At 36.5% G+C, this 18,543-nt stretch overlaps 2 protein-coding genes across 6 annotated transcripts; one reads left to right on the top strand and one right to left on the bottom strand.

Annotated features, from left to right (window-relative positions):
- Positions 1-131: 131 nt before the first annotated feature.
- LOC141898167 (dnaJ homolog subfamily C member 13-like) lies at positions 132-14,283 on the bottom strand. Of its 5 annotated transcripts, XM_074784022.1 has the most exons (52): positions 14,144-14,283; positions 13,890-13,969; positions 13,559-13,634; positions 13,330-13,473; positions 13,055-13,243; positions 12,914-12,967; positions 12,682-12,824; positions 12,436-12,595; positions 12,250-12,341; positions 12,065-12,162; positions 11,838-11,989; positions 11,578-11,750; positions 11,402-11,501; positions 11,216-11,323; positions 10,978-11,133; positions 10,698-10,876; positions 10,543-10,618; positions 10,361-10,456; positions 10,137-10,256; positions 9,924-10,046; positions 9,689-9,833; positions 9,539-9,605; positions 9,111-9,333; positions 8,916-9,017; positions 8,722-8,826; positions 8,427-8,629; positions 8,050-8,335; positions 7,814-7,968; positions 7,529-7,730; positions 7,324-7,439; positions 7,156-7,234; positions 6,948-7,080; positions 6,673-6,857; positions 6,400-6,591; positions 6,084-6,263; positions 5,731-5,898; positions 5,523-5,636; positions 5,385-5,432; positions 4,954-5,070; positions 4,584-4,607; positions 3,988-4,041; positions 3,757-3,886; positions 3,584-3,675; positions 3,405-3,504; positions 3,246-3,320; positions 2,957-3,157; positions 2,790-2,871; positions 2,484-2,700; positions 2,209-2,388; positions 1,972-2,112; positions 1,638-1,878; positions 132-1,563 (listed from the first exon to the last, which is right to left on the bottom strand). In XM_074784022.1, exons 2-52 carry the CDS (start codon positions 13,961-13,963, stop codon positions 1,472-1,474), a joined length of 6,762 nt encoding a protein of 2,253 aa, XP_074640123.1. In that variant the 5' UTR covers positions 13,964-13,969; positions 14,144-14,283; the 3' UTR covers positions 132-1,471. The 5 variants fall into 5 exon arrangements, with proteins under 5 accessions (XP_074640123.1, XP_074640124.1, XP_074640125.1 ...); XM_074784023.1 differs by lacking the exon at positions 4,584-4,607; XM_074784024.1 differs by lacking the exon at positions 5,385-5,432.
- Positions 14,284-14,408: 125 nt separating this feature from the next.
- On the top strand, positions 14,409-17,958 carry LOC141913193 (uncharacterized). Its single transcript, XM_074804667.1, has 3 exons — positions 14,409-14,496; positions 15,143-17,106; positions 17,192-17,958. Exons 2-3 carry the CDS (start codon positions 15,192-15,194, stop codon positions 17,488-17,490), a joined length of 2,214 nt encoding a protein of 737 aa, XP_074660768.1. The 5' UTR covers positions 14,409-14,496; positions 15,143-15,191; the 3' UTR covers positions 17,491-17,958.
- The last annotated feature ends 585 nt before the right edge of the window (positions 17,959-18,543 follow it).

Below are 18,543 nucleotides of genomic sequence, written 5' to 3'. Positions count from 1 at the left end.
AACATGGATAAAATTCCAAGTGGAAAGTCGTAAACTTTCGAGCAGTTTACCGATCGACTAGTTCGCCATCTATCGCAATTAAGACTATACAACCACAAGAAAAACAAACATCAAATTATTTTATACTTAATTTATTTGTTATCTCTAGCATTCATTAAAATTATACATATCTGTACATAAGCTCATAGAAGAATCGGTTAAATGTGTTTTAATCATGTGTATTACTTCACTATTTTTACAAATGCTAATTGACAAAGCAACAGTTGAATGGAGTTCTAAAAATCATCTAACTGGTCAGACTTCACCAGCGAATAAGGCATTGAACTATAGATGAATAATTGAAAGCAGTTCTATAATTCAACAATACTATCATAGTACATGTGGGGAGAATGAGGAAAAGATATCTGCTACATTTTCATGGAGAATCGTATCACGTTACAATAGTTACACAATGATTACATCGAGATATGTTGATATATAAGATCAATGTATAAACCAGTACATGTATTACATTCCACCATAATGTCCCACACAAACTGGCATCTATCAATTCGAATCGCCGAGACAAATGGCAAGTCATTGAGCCCTCGGAAAAATGTTTTACATAAAGAGTTAATAGAGGTACTGTTATACTTCTATGAAATGGCAGTAGCACAGATAAGATGAAAAAGCACATATTCAACAATAAATACATCACATGGTATGCACAGATTCATTCATTAATTCTTTCAACACCTCATTATATACATAATTCTGATAAATCTGTGGCAGCTCACTTTGTTTCATATAGACCACTTAGTCCAGCATTTAAGTATCTAATCAGCATTTGATTACTGCTCAACTAATGTCAAAGAGGAGATTTAGTTAATATTTCACTTAGGACGGAATCTACATTTTTCATCCTGGAATTTGAAATTTGAGTATGTCTCATGACTGTCTTCATAGAATTATCAAAGCAAAAGGTTTTTAACCTACAGAATGATAGGTTTAGTGTGATTCCAATGTACTCCATTGATTTGGCACATAAAAGGAAATATCATTCAATCAAAATTGTGATGTATGGGTTAACATTTCCCTTGGTAAGGTATATGGTATAATATTATGCATCGAAATGCACACGTCTAAACACCCTTGAACAAAAACCATTTCATCCTGCATATAGATAGCACGCTATCTTAATACTTACATAATAACAATTACCAAGATGACTAGAAAGAAAATCGAAATATCAAGAACACTTGTCCACTTACAACCTTGGTGTCCAACAATAATCACATCTATACATAAATCACATTAGTAAAGAATCAAATTTCTAAAAGTAAATCTAGACTGTTTTTAGTCATCTGACCTTGAGAACATACATATCACGCTAATTTCCAGTAATCTGACCAATTAGTTGGTGTATGTTATTGTATAGCAGAGTGTAAGCCATTCAATTAAAACTATCTAAACAAATGGTTTTCTAGATTGGTCATTGCATGAATGGATCTGGTGGTGGTTTTTTCGGCATCGCATTAGACGTTGTTCCAGCAGTTAGATAACCAGCTACACCTGGAGTTCCACCTGAAATAACATTCAGTAAATATATCAATTCTGTTTGTCCTGAAGTAGACAGGCTTTTGGTTAATTAGCATTACCTGTTAGATATCCGGCAACTGGTGCGTTTGGAATATACAGATCATGTCGTTGATCTTTATACTCTTTCCAGATTGTTGATTTGCTAAGTATTGAAGTCACTTCTTCACCATGCTGCAGTGAATTCTGCATTGCTTTCAACGCTTTTACTATCTGTGCTTTAATCGCTGCAGGACTATCCAGTCTCTCCAATCCGGTTTCCAGTAAATTCAACAAATACTCTATCATATCACACTGTAAAGCCTGAGAGAGAGAGAGAGAGAGATAAAAATTTCTTAATACAAAAATTAACACCACCCAACCAATGATACATGTATTTAAAGAGAAATTGCTGACCTGGCTGACAAGCTCATCGTCACCGGTGTCAAACATTTTGTGCAAAGCTTCGCAAGCCTTTCCAACCGCATCTTTTCGCATCTTCATGGCTGTTTTCATCGGAGCGATACATTCAGAGGAAGCCATGCTCGAAATGCATGTCTACAGTAGAAAAATGTGAAGAATGAAGCGTCACAGTTCAACTCAATTAAGGGAACTTTTAAGGAATAATGAGCAATAATAACTATTGGGATCTACCTCGTTTTCCACCAACTGCCTGATTAATAGTACAGCCGAGTACGGGATGGCAGTGTTTCGAGCGGTCATGGCTTTAAATATCTGTGGAATGTAACCAAGTTGAGGCACAGAATCCAACATGGTTTGTTGAGCAATAAAGAAACTGACTAGACCCTGCGTGACCATTTCTAAGGTTTCCCCCTATAAAGAAACAAACAGAAATGGATGATAATCAATTGCGACTATACCAATATTTTTCTGACACTCATGATTTAACTGCTCTGGAAATGTCTTACATTAGGGCTTGGAATACTGCAAAGCTGAGACCATCTTTCAAATAGTTCTGACAAAAACTCTTTAGGTCGACGTAGTACCCATCCTGGATTGGCGATGAACAAGCGAAGGAAGACTCCACCTATGATCATTTCTGATTCGTTGTCAGAGTAAATTACCGAGAAATTCTCTTTCAAATTCCAACGGATTTCAGGATTATCCTTCTGTTTCATAAAATGCCTGTAAAAGAAACAAACAATAAATCAAAAGATGTGTATTGCAATTTTATTCGATAATAGATCAATGAAAACTACTGATCAAATACATACGCATCTTTCATAGTTTTTACAGTATTGCATACTTTCTCTCTAGTTTCCTCATTCCAAATTAGTTCAGGGTTTTCATGAGTACCTGAAATCAAAGGCAATTCGTAATTCATCTGCCATACAGATGGCAAATAAAACAAAACAGATATGCATGTTAGCTAAAACTGTACCTTCAAACATATGTACACTAGCCTCAGGGCTATCTCGCATAGCATCCATGAATATGCCTGGAAGGAATTTTGACATGAGGATGCGAATCTTTGGACCAACGAGTTTGTCAGCGAGGACTTTAGCGAACAGTTCGGCAGTCTGTTCCCGTATGTTTGGATTCGTAGCATTGCAGAATAAGTCAAGCAGATAGATGAGAGCACCTGAAAGCAAATATTCGCAAAAGTCATAAATTTCAAAGAGAATAATCAGAGTTGAGACAGCGTAAAATGCAATGCCATATTCTCTTACCTTTATTCATTGCCTCTTTGACAATTTTAGTGTTTGATGTGAGAGGATAAAGAGTTTCAAGAGCAAGTTGTCGACCTGCAATGGAAAAAACACTAATTAAATAAGCAATTGAAAATCAGTGTCAAATAGGCAAAGAATTTCAATCATACATCTACTTACTAGACTGGAGAGTTTCTAAAACTAGCAGCAAATAAGCCAGCACTTCAGATGCAGCAATATCATTCACACATTCCTGATTACAAGTTACACTAGATAGCACCTATAATTTAACCATGATACAGTAATACAATGAGGATCAATTGAAAATTCAGTCGCTTATTCATCAACCTGAAGCTTACCTCTAAGGAATACTGCTGTATCTTATTGCAGCCAGTCAGCCGCAGCAAGGAAAACAACAACTTGAAATGACCAATGCACTGAATCTCAACTCCTGAAAAACAGAAAAAACATTATTTTCATACAAAGATCCAAACATAATCTTATGATATAGTGAATAGTAGTAGGCAAATACCTGAATTGTTTTTAATGACATTTCTCAAGGCTTCCAGCGCCATTTCTACATGAGTGAGACGTTGATTCTGTGATTGTTGTGTGGCTTTGATACAATCCTGTTGACTCAATGCCATAAGGGAATGTAAATACTGGAATAGCATAAAAAAATGCGTGTTCAAATTAACCTTTGATATAACGGCCTAGTTTATGGCAAGTAAAATGACAGATGACTTATGATGCATTAATTTACCTGTGCTTGTGATCCAAGGAAGTCAAGTAAATCAATTGTGAAACCTTTAGCATTCTACAAATACATGTAAAGATATTACAAATGAAAATGATGATATGTTGGACAAGGTTACTCAATCACAGTTCATGGAGGTAGATGAATTCAACGATATGTTAATGAAATGTAAATAACATGCAGTTAATTGTTAATGTATCTGAAATAAAGTATTTTCCGGCATGTATACATGTACAGAAAAATAGTCTGCAACATGCAGGATTAGAGGAACAGTAGAGAATCTACACAATCCTGAACTGGAGTGAATAACAGGAGTTATCAGTTCTATCATGGACATATAAACTCTAGTTTATATGTCCATGGTTCTATCCACCAATGTGTACAAAGCTTAAACAAAGTGACGGGTGATTTATGTACTTTCATCACAACTAAAATGACAAAACAAGTGCATAACCTTTCCTATGAGGAGCCATAACTTGGTTAAATACATCCTCCTTTCATATGAAGGATTAGAAGAAACATCTGCACATTATAATGTGAAAGAATACTGAAAAATATTAGAATATCATTCCACACCAAGAAAAACCTCTATAATACGCTACCTGATTTTCAGATTTCCTATCATTCTAGAAAATAATCAAGTACGATACTGACTTTCTACTATATATACAACAATTATCTCATACGATATCATATATACTATATATACTATATACATCAATAAAACGTCCGAACAAAAGAGAATAATCATCCATTTCTACACAAAGTTCAAAAGGAATCAATACCCAAGAACGAGAATCATAACACGACAACAAATAACAGACCAGAGCTATCTAGTTAGAAGAGAGCGTTTTCTTACTGTAGGAATTTCCAGGTCAGTCTTTAATTAAATGGCATATGAAGTATGGTTATTATAATCCACAACTTCTACGTTGTATTATATAGTAGTACCAGTATAAGGTTTGTTCTTACCTCCAATGGGAATGTAGGTTGTTCGTTGTAAATTCGAACAAAAATTTCTCCGATTATCAGCTCCTTCTTATGAATCGAATATTCAAATTCGGAACCAAATGATGGATCACATTCACCCTGAGGAAAAAGAACATACAAAAGATTGATATCTGAATTAAAACTAAGATCTGCACGGTAAGAATTATATTGGCATGAAAATTATTCTTTAACACAGAAGCAAAATGAAGAGTATCATGCCAGCAGTAATTATTCAAACATAACAATCAATCCTGAAGCAAGAAGTAATAAGTGAAAGTCTTCAACAATAATATTCAATACACTCAAATAGAAAATCCGCATGTTTCAAAACCAAACAATAATAATGAGTATTCCATCTAGAGTATAGTCCAGTTCATCATGCATCTCGTGAAGGTTTGAAAAAATCTAGATACCAATTCTTTTTTAAATTCGGTCATCCAATCCAAGCCGTCATCAAAAATCTGAGAAAATTTCATTGAAATATGAATTCACAACCTATCCCATCGTTCGCGAATCTCTGAATCAGTGGCCACACTACTCATTAAACCTACCGTTCGTATTTTCTGTTGCTGTTGATCAGCGAGAAACTCAGTCAGTTCCATACGAGTCATATTGTCCCAAAGTAAATATGGGTTTTCTGTATTACAATTGAGTATCTTTAACAACTGAAAAACATTAAACATAAACCAACGTAACTAGATGTGCATGAATAATCTTTTGAATATGGTATGCATATATATGCCATTTATGCAGACATACCTCTGTTGGGTCGTCTGCAGACAGTTTTCGTGCGAGATAAGGAGTCAACATAACAGTCAATGACTTCTTCACGGCAGGGTTGTCCGGTGTAGCGTCATTACCTTGTAAATATCCCCCAAGTCGAGCACAGGCTCGTAAACTCAATCGAGCTAATTTATTTGCAACTTCCTGGAAATTAATAATTTTACAATTTCAATCATGTTTCCAATCTTATTCATTAGACGGTATACCCTTTTACTCATTTTAGCTTTTGACTGGTGAGGGATTTTATTTTATTTTTCTCTCTTTCTATCTATCTACTGGTATCTAGAATAAGAATTTTCCTTTTGTCATGTGTTGCATTATGAGTTTACCTGTTGATTAGATTCGTCACTTTTTTCCACACCGCCTTCCTCCAACGTATAATCATAGTTAAACAGAAAGAGTAATAGATGCCACAGAGCTCCAGCTTGGAACAGATGTGTCTGAAGCCAAAAATCAATGCAGAATGCTCCAATGCATTCCGTAACAACTGTGCATAATCGTTGTAGTTGCTGAAGATAGATAATTCAATCATACATTTGAATTAATCATTGTTCTTCCATAACAATTAGACATGTCTTACGAATTTCTAATCAATTTTTGCGCTGCAGCGTTAACTGAGTAACTGGGCCCAGATTACTCCCTTACCTTGAAGTATAAACAGCGACACAGGTCTTTTATGATTGTAGGCAATTCTTGTATACGTTCTCGACAACCTTCAAACTGCGACGCCACAGCATAACATTGAGCAATCTGTATACACACTTGGACTGACGTTTCTTCGTGTTTTGTCGATTGTCCCAGCACTCCTACGCACCGGGCAAATCCTTCTTGTAATAACTACAAGATGGAAACAAAAACATTATTGACTTTCAAGAAATTAAGGAGACGCAGTTAAATTGAAATATGGGTACTATTTACCTCAATACCATCCTCTCTTCTCAGTTCCTCAGCATTGAGTGCCGAGCAATTGACAGTATGATAGCACAGTTCACTACTAGCAGCTAACAGTGACGTCTTTTTAGAAAACAACTCTGAATCATTTGTCTCCATTCTGATAGTTTTAATCAACATCGGATAACCGGCATATTTATACGGTTCCAAAGCTATAATAGAATGAATGCATAAATATTTAGACCACCATGGAAATTTTTCAGAAATTGGCAATCAAATAACAATATACCGGTAATACTTACTATCTTTGTATCGACTAAATAGGATGCTTTGAGCTTGCAGAATCAGCAATATATTCATCGGATCTGGACCATCAGTCAATTTAGCTTTACTACACAGAAATTCATAAGCTTTGTTCACTTTCTCAAAGATATCCTGAAGAAGGCGGAAGAAATTCAAGCTTATATTTTGTTACCGACGTGGCTACACAATGCAAGGAACATTTCTTACCCTGCCATCTGGATTTTTGTCTGGGTGATATTTATGGGCCAAACGGAAGTATGCTTTACGGATTTTACCCTCATCATGACTGAAAGATGTAACATTATATAAAATTAAAATCATAACGAATGAATAGGTTATTATATCGCTGTAGGTGAAACCATAAGAAATACTAACCCTCCAGGAATTTTAGGCAAGTTCAAGGTTTCGTAGGCATCTTCAACAGACATCACTGGTGGTTTCTTTTCAACCTCTTTTTTCCACGATTCCAGAATGTCTTTCAGCAATTGAACCTAAGAAAGACAACAAAAATAACCCACCCAATATGTGTATAGCTGTTAAATCAATCACCATTTCTCTTTCATAATACTAAAGATCTTACCGGTTCTTTGATTGGCCAGTCTGGGAACTTTCTGGTATCGCACAGATGGCGTAGGTAATAAATATTGCAGAACAGTTCATTTTCCAACTGTGGAAAGCTGATAACTGGAATCGGACAGTACTGGTACAATGCGCGAGTATTACTCTGTAAACGTGGGGTAAAGTCACCAATATGCGCCGCGATCTTCTCAATCATTAAACGCCTCAAAGACAGATAATAAAACGATAAATGCACCTGACCAGCTATTCATGTCGTTTTCAGGTTCGTATTCAAATCAGTACATACCTCATTTCACTGCTCCAGATCGCTTCCGGAGTATCGAATTCACCCAGAAATATTTCAGCGAATTTCTCCGCGCTGTAATTCTCTAAGTAGCAAACCATTGCTTCTGGTAAGATATGGCCAAGTATGCTGCGTAACATAATGTCAGAAGATGAATTCTGGAAAAATCAAAAGAATGTATAGCAGAAAAGGACATAGGATATTTGTAACTCTTAAGCAAGCATTTAAGTTATGGGTACCTCATCTGAGCGGAATGCTTGTCGTAGATGGGTATATTTCAAGAAGTGTGCAATGGGCAACACGTTGTGGCCTGTATACATCATAATGAAGTAGAAGATGCCCGTCAGGTAAACTCTTGGCAACGTTGGATTGTCTTGCATGATTAGATTCAACAGTGTCGCCACCTTCTCGACGAGTACCGGGTCGAACGTCAGCAGAAGCTGGACGACGTGCGGAAGATTGATCGAGTCGGAAAGTAATCGTTTACACCGGGGCAAAGGTCTTATCACAGCTCCGTCAGAATCTCTACATCAAAAAATGATGAAATATTGATGAAACCAACAGAATGAATGATAAGAAAAGCATAAACCGAGGCCTAGTGTGCAAAATTACTTACCTACTAGGGTAATATTCGCATATTCTAATGAGCATATTCAATATGAGGGTAGCTAATTCGCTTTCATTCATTACAGCCTGACCAGTAGCCAGGAGACACCATTTCAACTGCGGTACAAGATGCAAAGGTCGCCAGCCATCCATACCTTGAGCCCAACATCGCGTTTTTGCATGGATAGTGCCTTCTGCCCACAATTCTTTCATCTGTTGAACCGATAAGATAGTTACCGGTACCGTTATTGACGAGGGGCAACATATGAATAAAGAGGTCAATTAAGAATAGAAGAGCTGCGTACCTCCTCAAAGCTGTATGGACCGAGCCGTTCTTTTTCCTTGTTTCCATAATACCATTCTTTTTCACTTTCCCGTCTCATATCAGTGCCAGCTTCTATCACATTGGACTGAAAATTAAATTCAATGAACCATTCGTTAAAATGAAAACTTTATATTTAAACCAGTATTTGCATCCAGTATTAATGAAAATAACTACCTGTAGAGGGCTAACAGCTCGTGAAATATGTAAATGAGCGAGACTCAATAAATCAACTAATGTTTTCATACCATTAGCGTCCATCAATTCTTTCACATTTTTCTACAAATGACATTCAGAAATTTGTATAGAAACTGCTAAACAAATACCGGTACAGAAAATACATGACTCTGGTTTGCATTTCCACGTTATTACCTTATTCAGAATAAGCTTGTTGAGGAACATAACTAAACGATCGCGTTCAAGTTTATCCGAACATCTTTCCAGCATACCAACGATATACTTCGTATCATTAAAGGCACCGATTTCCTCATGACATCTACCGTACACAATACCCATCGCGTGGAGACACATACACTTCATATTAACTTTAGGAGTCAGCAAGAAGCGGTGATACAGATCGTTGAAAAATTCATACCTGAAATAATGAATCAGAATAATATGAATCTGATCTGATTTAATGAAGGAATCTCAGCAGAAGGCAATTTCAAATGATTTAAATTTTTTCTAATCATTCAATTTATTTGAGATTAAGTCTTTTAGTATAATTTTATGCCTCGCATATCGCGGAAGTATCATATGCGAGGTAATTTCAAATGATGTTTTGTTCGTTAGCAACTTACGATCGTTTGATGGCACTGGTTTCTTCCGTTTCATCTTCTTCTAACAATAATCTCAAATAGTAATCGCCTGAACAAAGAATTATTCAATTCACAAATGTTTTTCTGAAAGCATGACGGCGTGTTGTAAGTTCGTACATCATTCATACTTACCAATTCTAATTTCCTCTTCAAGACATTTGTATTGCACTTCAAATTCCTGATGATTCCACGATATTTCCGCATTGCCACACAGATCCTTATCGACGTTGAAAGCCCTGATTTCATTTTCTAATGCGTCTTTTAATTCCTCTCTAGTCTGTAACATAATTTCAAAGAAACAATATCGAATTAGTTTGAACACGCAGAAGATGAGGAATCATCTGGAAATGGAAAGAAATTTCATTACCTTGTAATTCCATATAAGATTTGGTTTCGAATGGTCTCTATTCAGCTGATAGTAAAACAACAGCCAGTTAGCTTCTGCTTTTATTCGTTGGCGTCTTTTTCTGAGAACAATTGGCTTCTCTTCCTGTATTTAAGAAATGCAATCAGCAATTTATTGCACATTGGAAAGAATAATTCAACATTTTCAGACCACAACCATAAGTTATAAGAATACCTGTTTCTTTTCCAGGCCCATCCTCGTTCGCCAATGGACCATGACATTTTCAATTTGTTTTTCTAGAGCTTTCTCAATGGCGCGTAGGTGGGGATTGCGTTTGTTTTTGTTCTGATGATCCTGTCAATGAAATTCGATATTGAAATTCTTCTTGACATCTCGAAATAGGGAAAAGATCAAGATCAACAACTCGATCTGACATTGAACAAGATACAGAATCTTACCACAGCCATTTTGAGAGTATCTCGAACTAGTAAGCGATCTTCTTCGTGCTCAGGAACAGGATCAGTGGAGTCGAGATAACTTAGAAGTCCGCTAGGCTATTCAAAATGAGAAGAGCACACATATCTAGAACAAATTCAATAATATCCTATGTTTGAGGTGTATGAAATTGAATCATACATACCAGAATTCGTTTGAGTAAACCTAGAGCAGTAGGATGACCTGTGACCCATAATCCAACCAAGTGACGGCTCAGCTGTCTGAAAAACAAATCAACTAATTAGTTATGAAAACCACGATTGATTATACGATGTTGGTTATTAGCCAGCAGTTACAGACCTGTTTGTTAGCATTCTACTATCAGTGCTTTGCGTAAAGAATGCAGTGTGTAGATGTTTAGGTAAGGCACCTTCAGCAAGCGCTAGTTCCTGCATACGAGCAGCTATCTCAGCATTGCCTTCTTCTATTATAGCTCTCATTACCATACCTGCACCTTTAACAATCGCCATCGATGGGTGCTGAAAATTAACGAAATCAAATGCATATAAACCATGAAATGTGCTTTATTTTTTATTTCTGGTCATAAACCCCACATTGATTATCGGATACGAGATCTCACCTGGAATAATCTAAACATTGCTCGACCATCATCAGCCACCATTTCCAACAATGTATCAAAATATGTACCGTCAGTTGTTTCACTATACGGAGCACATAGAGCGAATGTTAGGAAATCCAACATAGCTGTTATGACCAAGGCTCCAGAACCACGCATCTATCATGAATATAAGCAGTCAATAGTACATCAAGAAATTATGAACAAGTTTTACCCGGATGAAATAGTGTGGATAACTTACGACGTGACCGCGAAACATATCCAAGAGATTTTCAAGGAATTTCTTCGATGACATCAGAGACGATTTGTTCATTTGCTCTTTTCGTAAATCATAGTTGTCATGCATAGGCTGAAATGAATATACATTTAAGTAAGTATAATGCGAAGTTATTAGAAAAGATATTGAGATCATGAGCCGGCAATATACCTGCATTAAAGCATTCAACATATCTATAGCCGCATGGGTAACGCCGTCGTTGTTACGTTTCAAAGCTTTCACAACTTTTACACCAACACTTTCCCGCATTCTAAAAAGAGTCAGACGTATTAATTTCTAGTTTTATACGGTGAAATTGACTATAAAAATTCAGCGCAGAAGTCTACCTCGGCAAAGTAGTAAATGCATTGAATCCAGCTTTAGAAGCTACAAGTCGACGCAGGGCATGAAACTGCGCTTCTAGATCTTCGGAATTGATCGAATTTTGATCTCCTTGCCTCTCGAGCAGTGCTATTAATGTACCGTTGATCAATTTCTCCTTATTTTCAGAGAAGAATCCCTACAATTTCAAGCGGATCGTTAATGAATTAAAAGCCTGAAATAGAAGAAGCTGGGCCTAATATATTTCTCATTAGATGATACGTGCATCTTGAGTGACAGCGTGCAATAATCCACTATACGGTATATTACAGTTAAACCGATGCACGACTTCATTGAAAGTCATATTTTCTGGCAGCTGTTGGAAAAACTTCATATGTTGGCTTTCAACTTCCTCATCGAGCGGTACAGTAAACGGCCCTGAAAGGACAATAGAATTGAATGAAGCATTGGAACTGATAAATGATTTGGTCAGTGTTTCAGTGAACACATTACCTAGTCTGAAACCTCTATTGGTTAACTTCATGACCACACAAACATCCCTATTACCAGAAGCTCTTACACCATCTAAAACTGACGCAATCAAAGCATCCCTGAAAATTGGGAAAAATGTTATGACACGGTCATGGCTATATGAACTGGCACAAAGGTCAAATTTTTCCACTTAACAGTTTACTAACCGATCTGTTGATGTGTATGTACGCACAGCTCCTTTTACATATTCTACACTAAATTGTTGCGGATTATCTTTATCACGGATTATCGCAAATATCTGAAAAACAAACATAAGTTAAGCAAAATCTATTTTGAACAAACAGCTTCAATAACTATAAGTTAAAACTTTCATCACGTTACATAGAACTTACATCACAGAGTGGTTTGACCGTGGTGACGTTATACGTAGCTGGATCTCGCTCGACGAGACAGGTTTCCGATAAACACAACGTACGTCGCACCGGGTCTGAATGTCGTGGGCTGATCTTCTGTACAGTGAATTCAGTATATGATGTCAAAGCTTCATCAGTGCTAGAAACACGCAGTCAATGATAAATGTAACATGAACGTACTTAAGAAATCATACGTACGGAAGGTGCCGAGATTTTAAATGTTACCTGTATTTTCCTAGACGGTGCAACAAAAACTGGTCATGAGAGATCGGATCCCGCCTTTGTTTAATAGATATTCCTACATACGCTCCCGCAGATTCGATGACAGCCTTTATCAACTCATCTCGTTTTTCAAGGGCAAACAAATGCTGGAGGGAAAAAATAGATTTCAATTTCGAGTGACAACCTGGGGAGAGTATAAAATAAAATATAAATGCATTATATTTGATATTCTTACCAAACGACTGAAACCACCGTAGATGACAGCTATACCTCCAGGATAGTCAGACACCTAGAAAAAAATTGTTTTTTTTTCAGCAGAAAGAAGCAAATTGAGTAGGCCTGAATGAAAGTATTTTGGTTTTGAACGAAATCATACCTGAGTCAACCCCTCCATGTCTTTGTAATCATATGAACACAAAAGTCTACCAGTAGATGGGTCTATTTGATCTAAAGAGCCCTGATTTACTTCCAGAATTACGGGAACGCGAGTTTCACTCCAGTGGAATTTGTATGAATTGTAGCGCTTGGATTGGGCGCCTTTCTCCGCAAACTGAGCCCTAAAACGCTGCAAAAACAATTTCACACAATGATATGACGGGAGAGTTTGATGAAATCATTAATCAACTGCAATTTGTTACCTTTCCAACTTACCAAAGCTTCAGTTAAGACATCAGCTCTGTGATCAGTTGAAAATCTCATCTGTTCAACTTTTTTACGTCTCATCGTAATCAGAAATTCATTATTTGCTGGTGCTTTCGTATTGGGCGCTATGTTTATGAATTCGCTGTACGCCCACTGAAATTGAAAATGACACATAAAATATCTGCAATTGCTGCACGCTGATGTGATAATTCTGTTCATGGTTTGACTGTAGACTGACCTGATTTGTGACTTCTAATGTTGAAGGGTTGTACGTGGTAATGCCTTTGGTACCAACGGAGAAAACTCGCTTGTATCTAAAAATAGATTGAAACGCTGTATGATAGAGGGATGTTCATTCGTTATCAAATGTCAGCATAATTGGTTATTCCAATAATATCGAAAATTTTGTCTTTCAACAAGCACATTCTAACAGAAAAATGTGGTCAAGGAGAGCATATCAATCTCAATTTTATTTGCACTTGACTGGACAAATTATTCAATTAATTGACAATAATGAATAATATTCGAATATAATGTAAATAATATTAATATTCAAATCTAATACTTACTTTCCTCGCCATGAATGCTTCGTCACAAAGTAACAAGCCACATCTGTATTATCTTTCAGTGTAACATTCGCCATTTCTTACTAAAACATAGAAACGTCAACGTGTATTAGAAAAAGTAAATTAGTTTTGTTGTCAAAACCAAAACTTCTTTCATGACTTTTACTTTCACTTCCGCATTTGATTGCAGGAAATAACTTTTAATTCCTCGCTTCTTCGACTTTGGAACGAAGTCACTTCTCAAATTTAATGATTACCATTTAATTTAAACACCGCGAACCATTAGTGATAGGTCTTTGTCATCAATCCACTTCGAGGGGATTTATTGTGGAGTTTTATTTCTGACAATTGTCGAGTCTCGAAAATATTTCATACGTTTTTCGCCGCCATATTGGCTATCGACTCCCACTTCTCGCGAGAAATCACGTTACTTGGGTACACCGGGCACCTTGCGCGCACTGAGCAGTACTGAGCGTCGTGTCGCTACGCTACCCAAGTCACATTAGTTTTACAGTGCCGGACTCGCGGGTGTCAGAGGCGGTAGCTAGAATTATTTTTGACTAGTCTCCTATAATATGGATTATTCTCTTTGACACATATTTATCGCGAGGTAAACTCAATATAAACATTATCTCAAATTAAATAAGTAATTAATTGGTCAATCTAGAATTGAAAATGAATTGAGAAAACTAACTAAGCATACACATAAAAAATTGGACAGTTAATTTTGAAAAGTAGTTTTAGCTTATTCCTAAACAACAGATCTAGAGAAATTGTTATAAGAACCTCCATAGACGTGATTTTGTAAAATGTATACATTGTATAGAAAAATACATATTTTTGATTGATTCTGAATTATTACATTCATTTAATTTGAGGAATTATTTTGAGAATGGATCATTAATTCATTTCAAATATATGCCTGAATATATATTAATATAACCCCAAAATATTAGACGAGAGGGCTATTGAATCTGCTTCCTTACTCGCAACGGAAAGATTTCAATTCTTTCAATCTATACAGAGATTATTCCATCTTCAATTGAATAGTCTCTGCAATGGAAAGAACGGCTTTCCGTTCCTCCGAGGCATGGAAAACAGATTGCCTCTACCTTAATTTCAACCGGATCATCTTTACATTTTGTCTTTTATTGCCACGGCACGTCATGCGTAGATTAGGGGCGATTTATGGTCCTGGATATTTTTCACAACTTTCACCTATGACTGACACATATCATATGCTCTGATTATTTCAGCATTAGTGACCGTTAACCGCATAGTCAACTAATTGAACACGCCGTGAAGATGGGTGAATCGGTTGATATTTTCGCGCGTCTATTCCGCATGGACGGAAATATGTATTGCTTGAATCTCGGTGAATGCAACCTATTGACAATGCCGAAAGACATTTTTGATCTTCCTCATTTGGACACGCTTTATTTAAACGATAACTCCATCGAAGAAGTTCCGGATGATATCGGGAAACTGCAGGAACTCGGGATTCTCAGTTTAGCAAACAATCTTCTCACCGAATTGAACCCAGTTATGTGCGATGCGAAAAGATGTACGGCATTGAAATTCCTCCGAACTCTCGATATATCTGGGAACAAAATAACGAGTTTTCCTCGCGACATAAAGAGACTTGAAAATTTACAGCACATATTTGCAGACAACAACAATATATCGGAGTTTCCGGAAACTTTATGCGACTTGGAGAAACTGCAAGTTCTTCTGCTGAACGATAATGATATCAGAGAGTTACCGAAAGAGGTGGCAAAGCTCCAAAGAATTGAAATCTTTGGTTTAGATAATAATCATCTGCAGTTCCTACTACCAGAGATTTGCAAAATTCAAGGTCTCAAAAGATTATTCTTGCGAGGGAATTCTATTACTAATCTACCGAAAGAGTTCGAAAATTTCACACAGTTGGTACAATTACAGCTGGACGACAACGAGTTCGAATTTATACCGATTCAGATATTTTGGTTGGAGAGTTTGGAAGATCTTGGAATATCCAACAATCAAATAAGAGAACTACAACCTGAAGTGAAAATGCTCTCAAATTTAGTAACTCTCGGTCTCAACAACAATTTATTAGAAAACCTACCGAATGAATTGTGCCAGTGCACAAAACTTCAAGTTTTAGGTTTGGAGGGCAATAAAATAAGAAAAATACCTCAAAACATTGCCGAATTATTTGATCTGCAAGAAATCTACATGGGTAGCAATGAAATAAATGAGATTCCAGAAGAGCTAGCTTATTGTTCGGATATCAGTATGCTTTACTTAGGGAAAAACATGTTATCTTCGGTACCACTTGAGCTCAAGAATCTAAAAACAATGACCACGCTTATTTTGAATGACAATAATATCGAGCACTTCCCTATTGCTATCTGCTCATTAAATCAGTTAGAAATACTCCTTCTTCAAAATAACAAATTGTTAGTTCTACCGAATGAATTTTCTGAACTGAAGAAGCTGAAAGAATTGAACATTAGCGGGAATCTATTCGAGGAATTCCCGACGTGTGTGACTAGTTTGAAACACCTTCAAGTACTGGACGCACACGGTAACAAACTGTCAGGAATCCCGATGGAGTTCTCACGATTAGTGTCATTGGAGATTCTGCGACTGAATGAAAATTGCTTCGAAAGTTTCCCGTTCCAAGTATGCGAACTTTCGTCTTTAAATACGCTGGACATGTCGCGTAATAATTTGATGAACGTACAGGATGAAGTGAGATCGATGGTCGGTTTAACTTCTCTAGATTTGTCTCACAATGACTATGAAGAATTCCCGATTCAAGTATGTTTCATACCAAATTTGGAAACGCTTATTTTCGACCAAGAAAATGGTTCAAAAGTTCAATTCTTGCCCGAAGAAATTGGACTTTCGAGCATAAAACATTTACATGTCCAAAACAACAGTATCGAATATCTTCCGAACAACATATCAGAGGTGAAGAACTTGGTTACGTTGGTTGCCCATCATAATTTGTTGCGTTCGATTCCGGAATGCATTTGCACGATGGATAAAATAGAGGTTCTGCAACTGTACTCCAACGAACTAAGAGATTTACCCGAGAACTTTGACAATATGAAAGGTTTGAAAGATTTGCAACTGCAGGACAACCCGCTTCGCAATCCACCGATGGACGTGTGTGTAAGTGGCGTCATGCAACCGATTGGCCTGTTCATTAGAAAGCATGTAGAGCGGGAAGGTAACATATATATATAAGAAGAAACGTATTAGAAACCCAAATTTGTCTATGTCCTTTCATTTATGCCGTTTCTTTTACGTTTTAGATTTATTGCTACAGAAGATGTTCGTAGAAATGTCAACGTTTATCAATAAACACGATCTGCGCCATTTGATGAGAAAGTTTCGCTTTGAAGACGATAAAATCGGTGAATTGGAGGAGAAATATAAAGGAAATGCGAATCTTAAAGAACGGGTGATCCAGGCAATGAATTACTGGAAAAAATCAAAAGGTCACTTGGCATCAGTAGATGAACTGATCCGAATCACTCACATCGTCGGGTTCGAGACTCTTTCAAAGAAACTCTACGCCATCAAGATATTTTCGCAAGCAGTAAAACTTTAGATATAGCCGGTTTAATTGTGTTGAATACGCGTGCATAATTTTGTGCTTTAACTTTATAGAAAGATTATCAACCTTTCCATTCAATGCTTTCGTCGTTCTGTGATTCTTTTTTATGTATTTGCTCAGCAAAAAGCTAAACAAAATCATTGAAGACAGCTTGAAATTTGTGCTAAGCCTCGATTCTTACAACAAAAACCGGCTCGTATGAACTAGTCGATCCGACAACTTGTTTTGAACTGTGAATGACGTTTTGTCATTAATGTCTTTTAAAAGTCTAATAAATACGACCATTCAAGACAGCTCGTCAACTGCAGATTATTATATTTGCTAGCTTCGCTTCGAAGACAAATCACCATACGCGTTAGAACTAATCACGTGCTTCACAGTACGTGCACCTACGGTTGAAATGCTGCAAACGTATATTTGCATGTACTTCTATATAATAAATCTAATGCAAATTTATATATACATGTGAGAAAATAGAGTGATTCTTAATGTTCGAAAGATTGACAAAATTAGTGAAAATTGTGTAGCGAAAAAAAGTAATATATGCAGTTAGATATTCAAACTTTCATGATAATTTGCTTATATGTATTTCACTAAAACATCGTGAAATGTCCTCTAGCTGTGCCTACAAATACTCAATAACATTGTAAAATTACATTTATATATAGGAAATAAAATATTTTTTCTCAGTTATGATGTTGGTTTTCGATGAATGAAAATGTAAACGGGACTTTTATATTGGTTTTATCATAGACTATGTGTCTAGATTGTTTGACTAGTGTTTCTTATGGCTAAGGTCGTAATATATGATATGAAATCGTTTTTAGTTCGCTATGACGGATCTATCATTTCATTCTGGAGAATGTCGTTCGTGACTTAGTGAAAAGACGCGCGCGCGCAGTGTAGTGACACTCAACATGAACATACGTATTTAAGCGCTCGTAGTCATGACAGCATTGCTACGCTACGTGAATTTCATTTCCGCTCCCGACGGGATATTTCTCGATCCATTTATAAATGGATACCAATTTAGGCTGTCTAATCTTT

Source organism: Tubulanus polymorphus, chromosome 1 (assembly GCF_964204645.1).
Source record: "Tubulanus polymorphus chromosome 1, tnTubPoly1.2, whole genome shotgun sequence".
Classification (NCBI taxonomy): Eukaryota; Metazoa; Nemertea; class Palaeonemertea; order Tubulaniformes; family Tubulanidae; genus Tubulanus; species Tubulanus polymorphus.
Note: the sequence above shows the minus strand (reverse complement) of the source record. Positions and strands in the feature narration are given on the sequence as shown.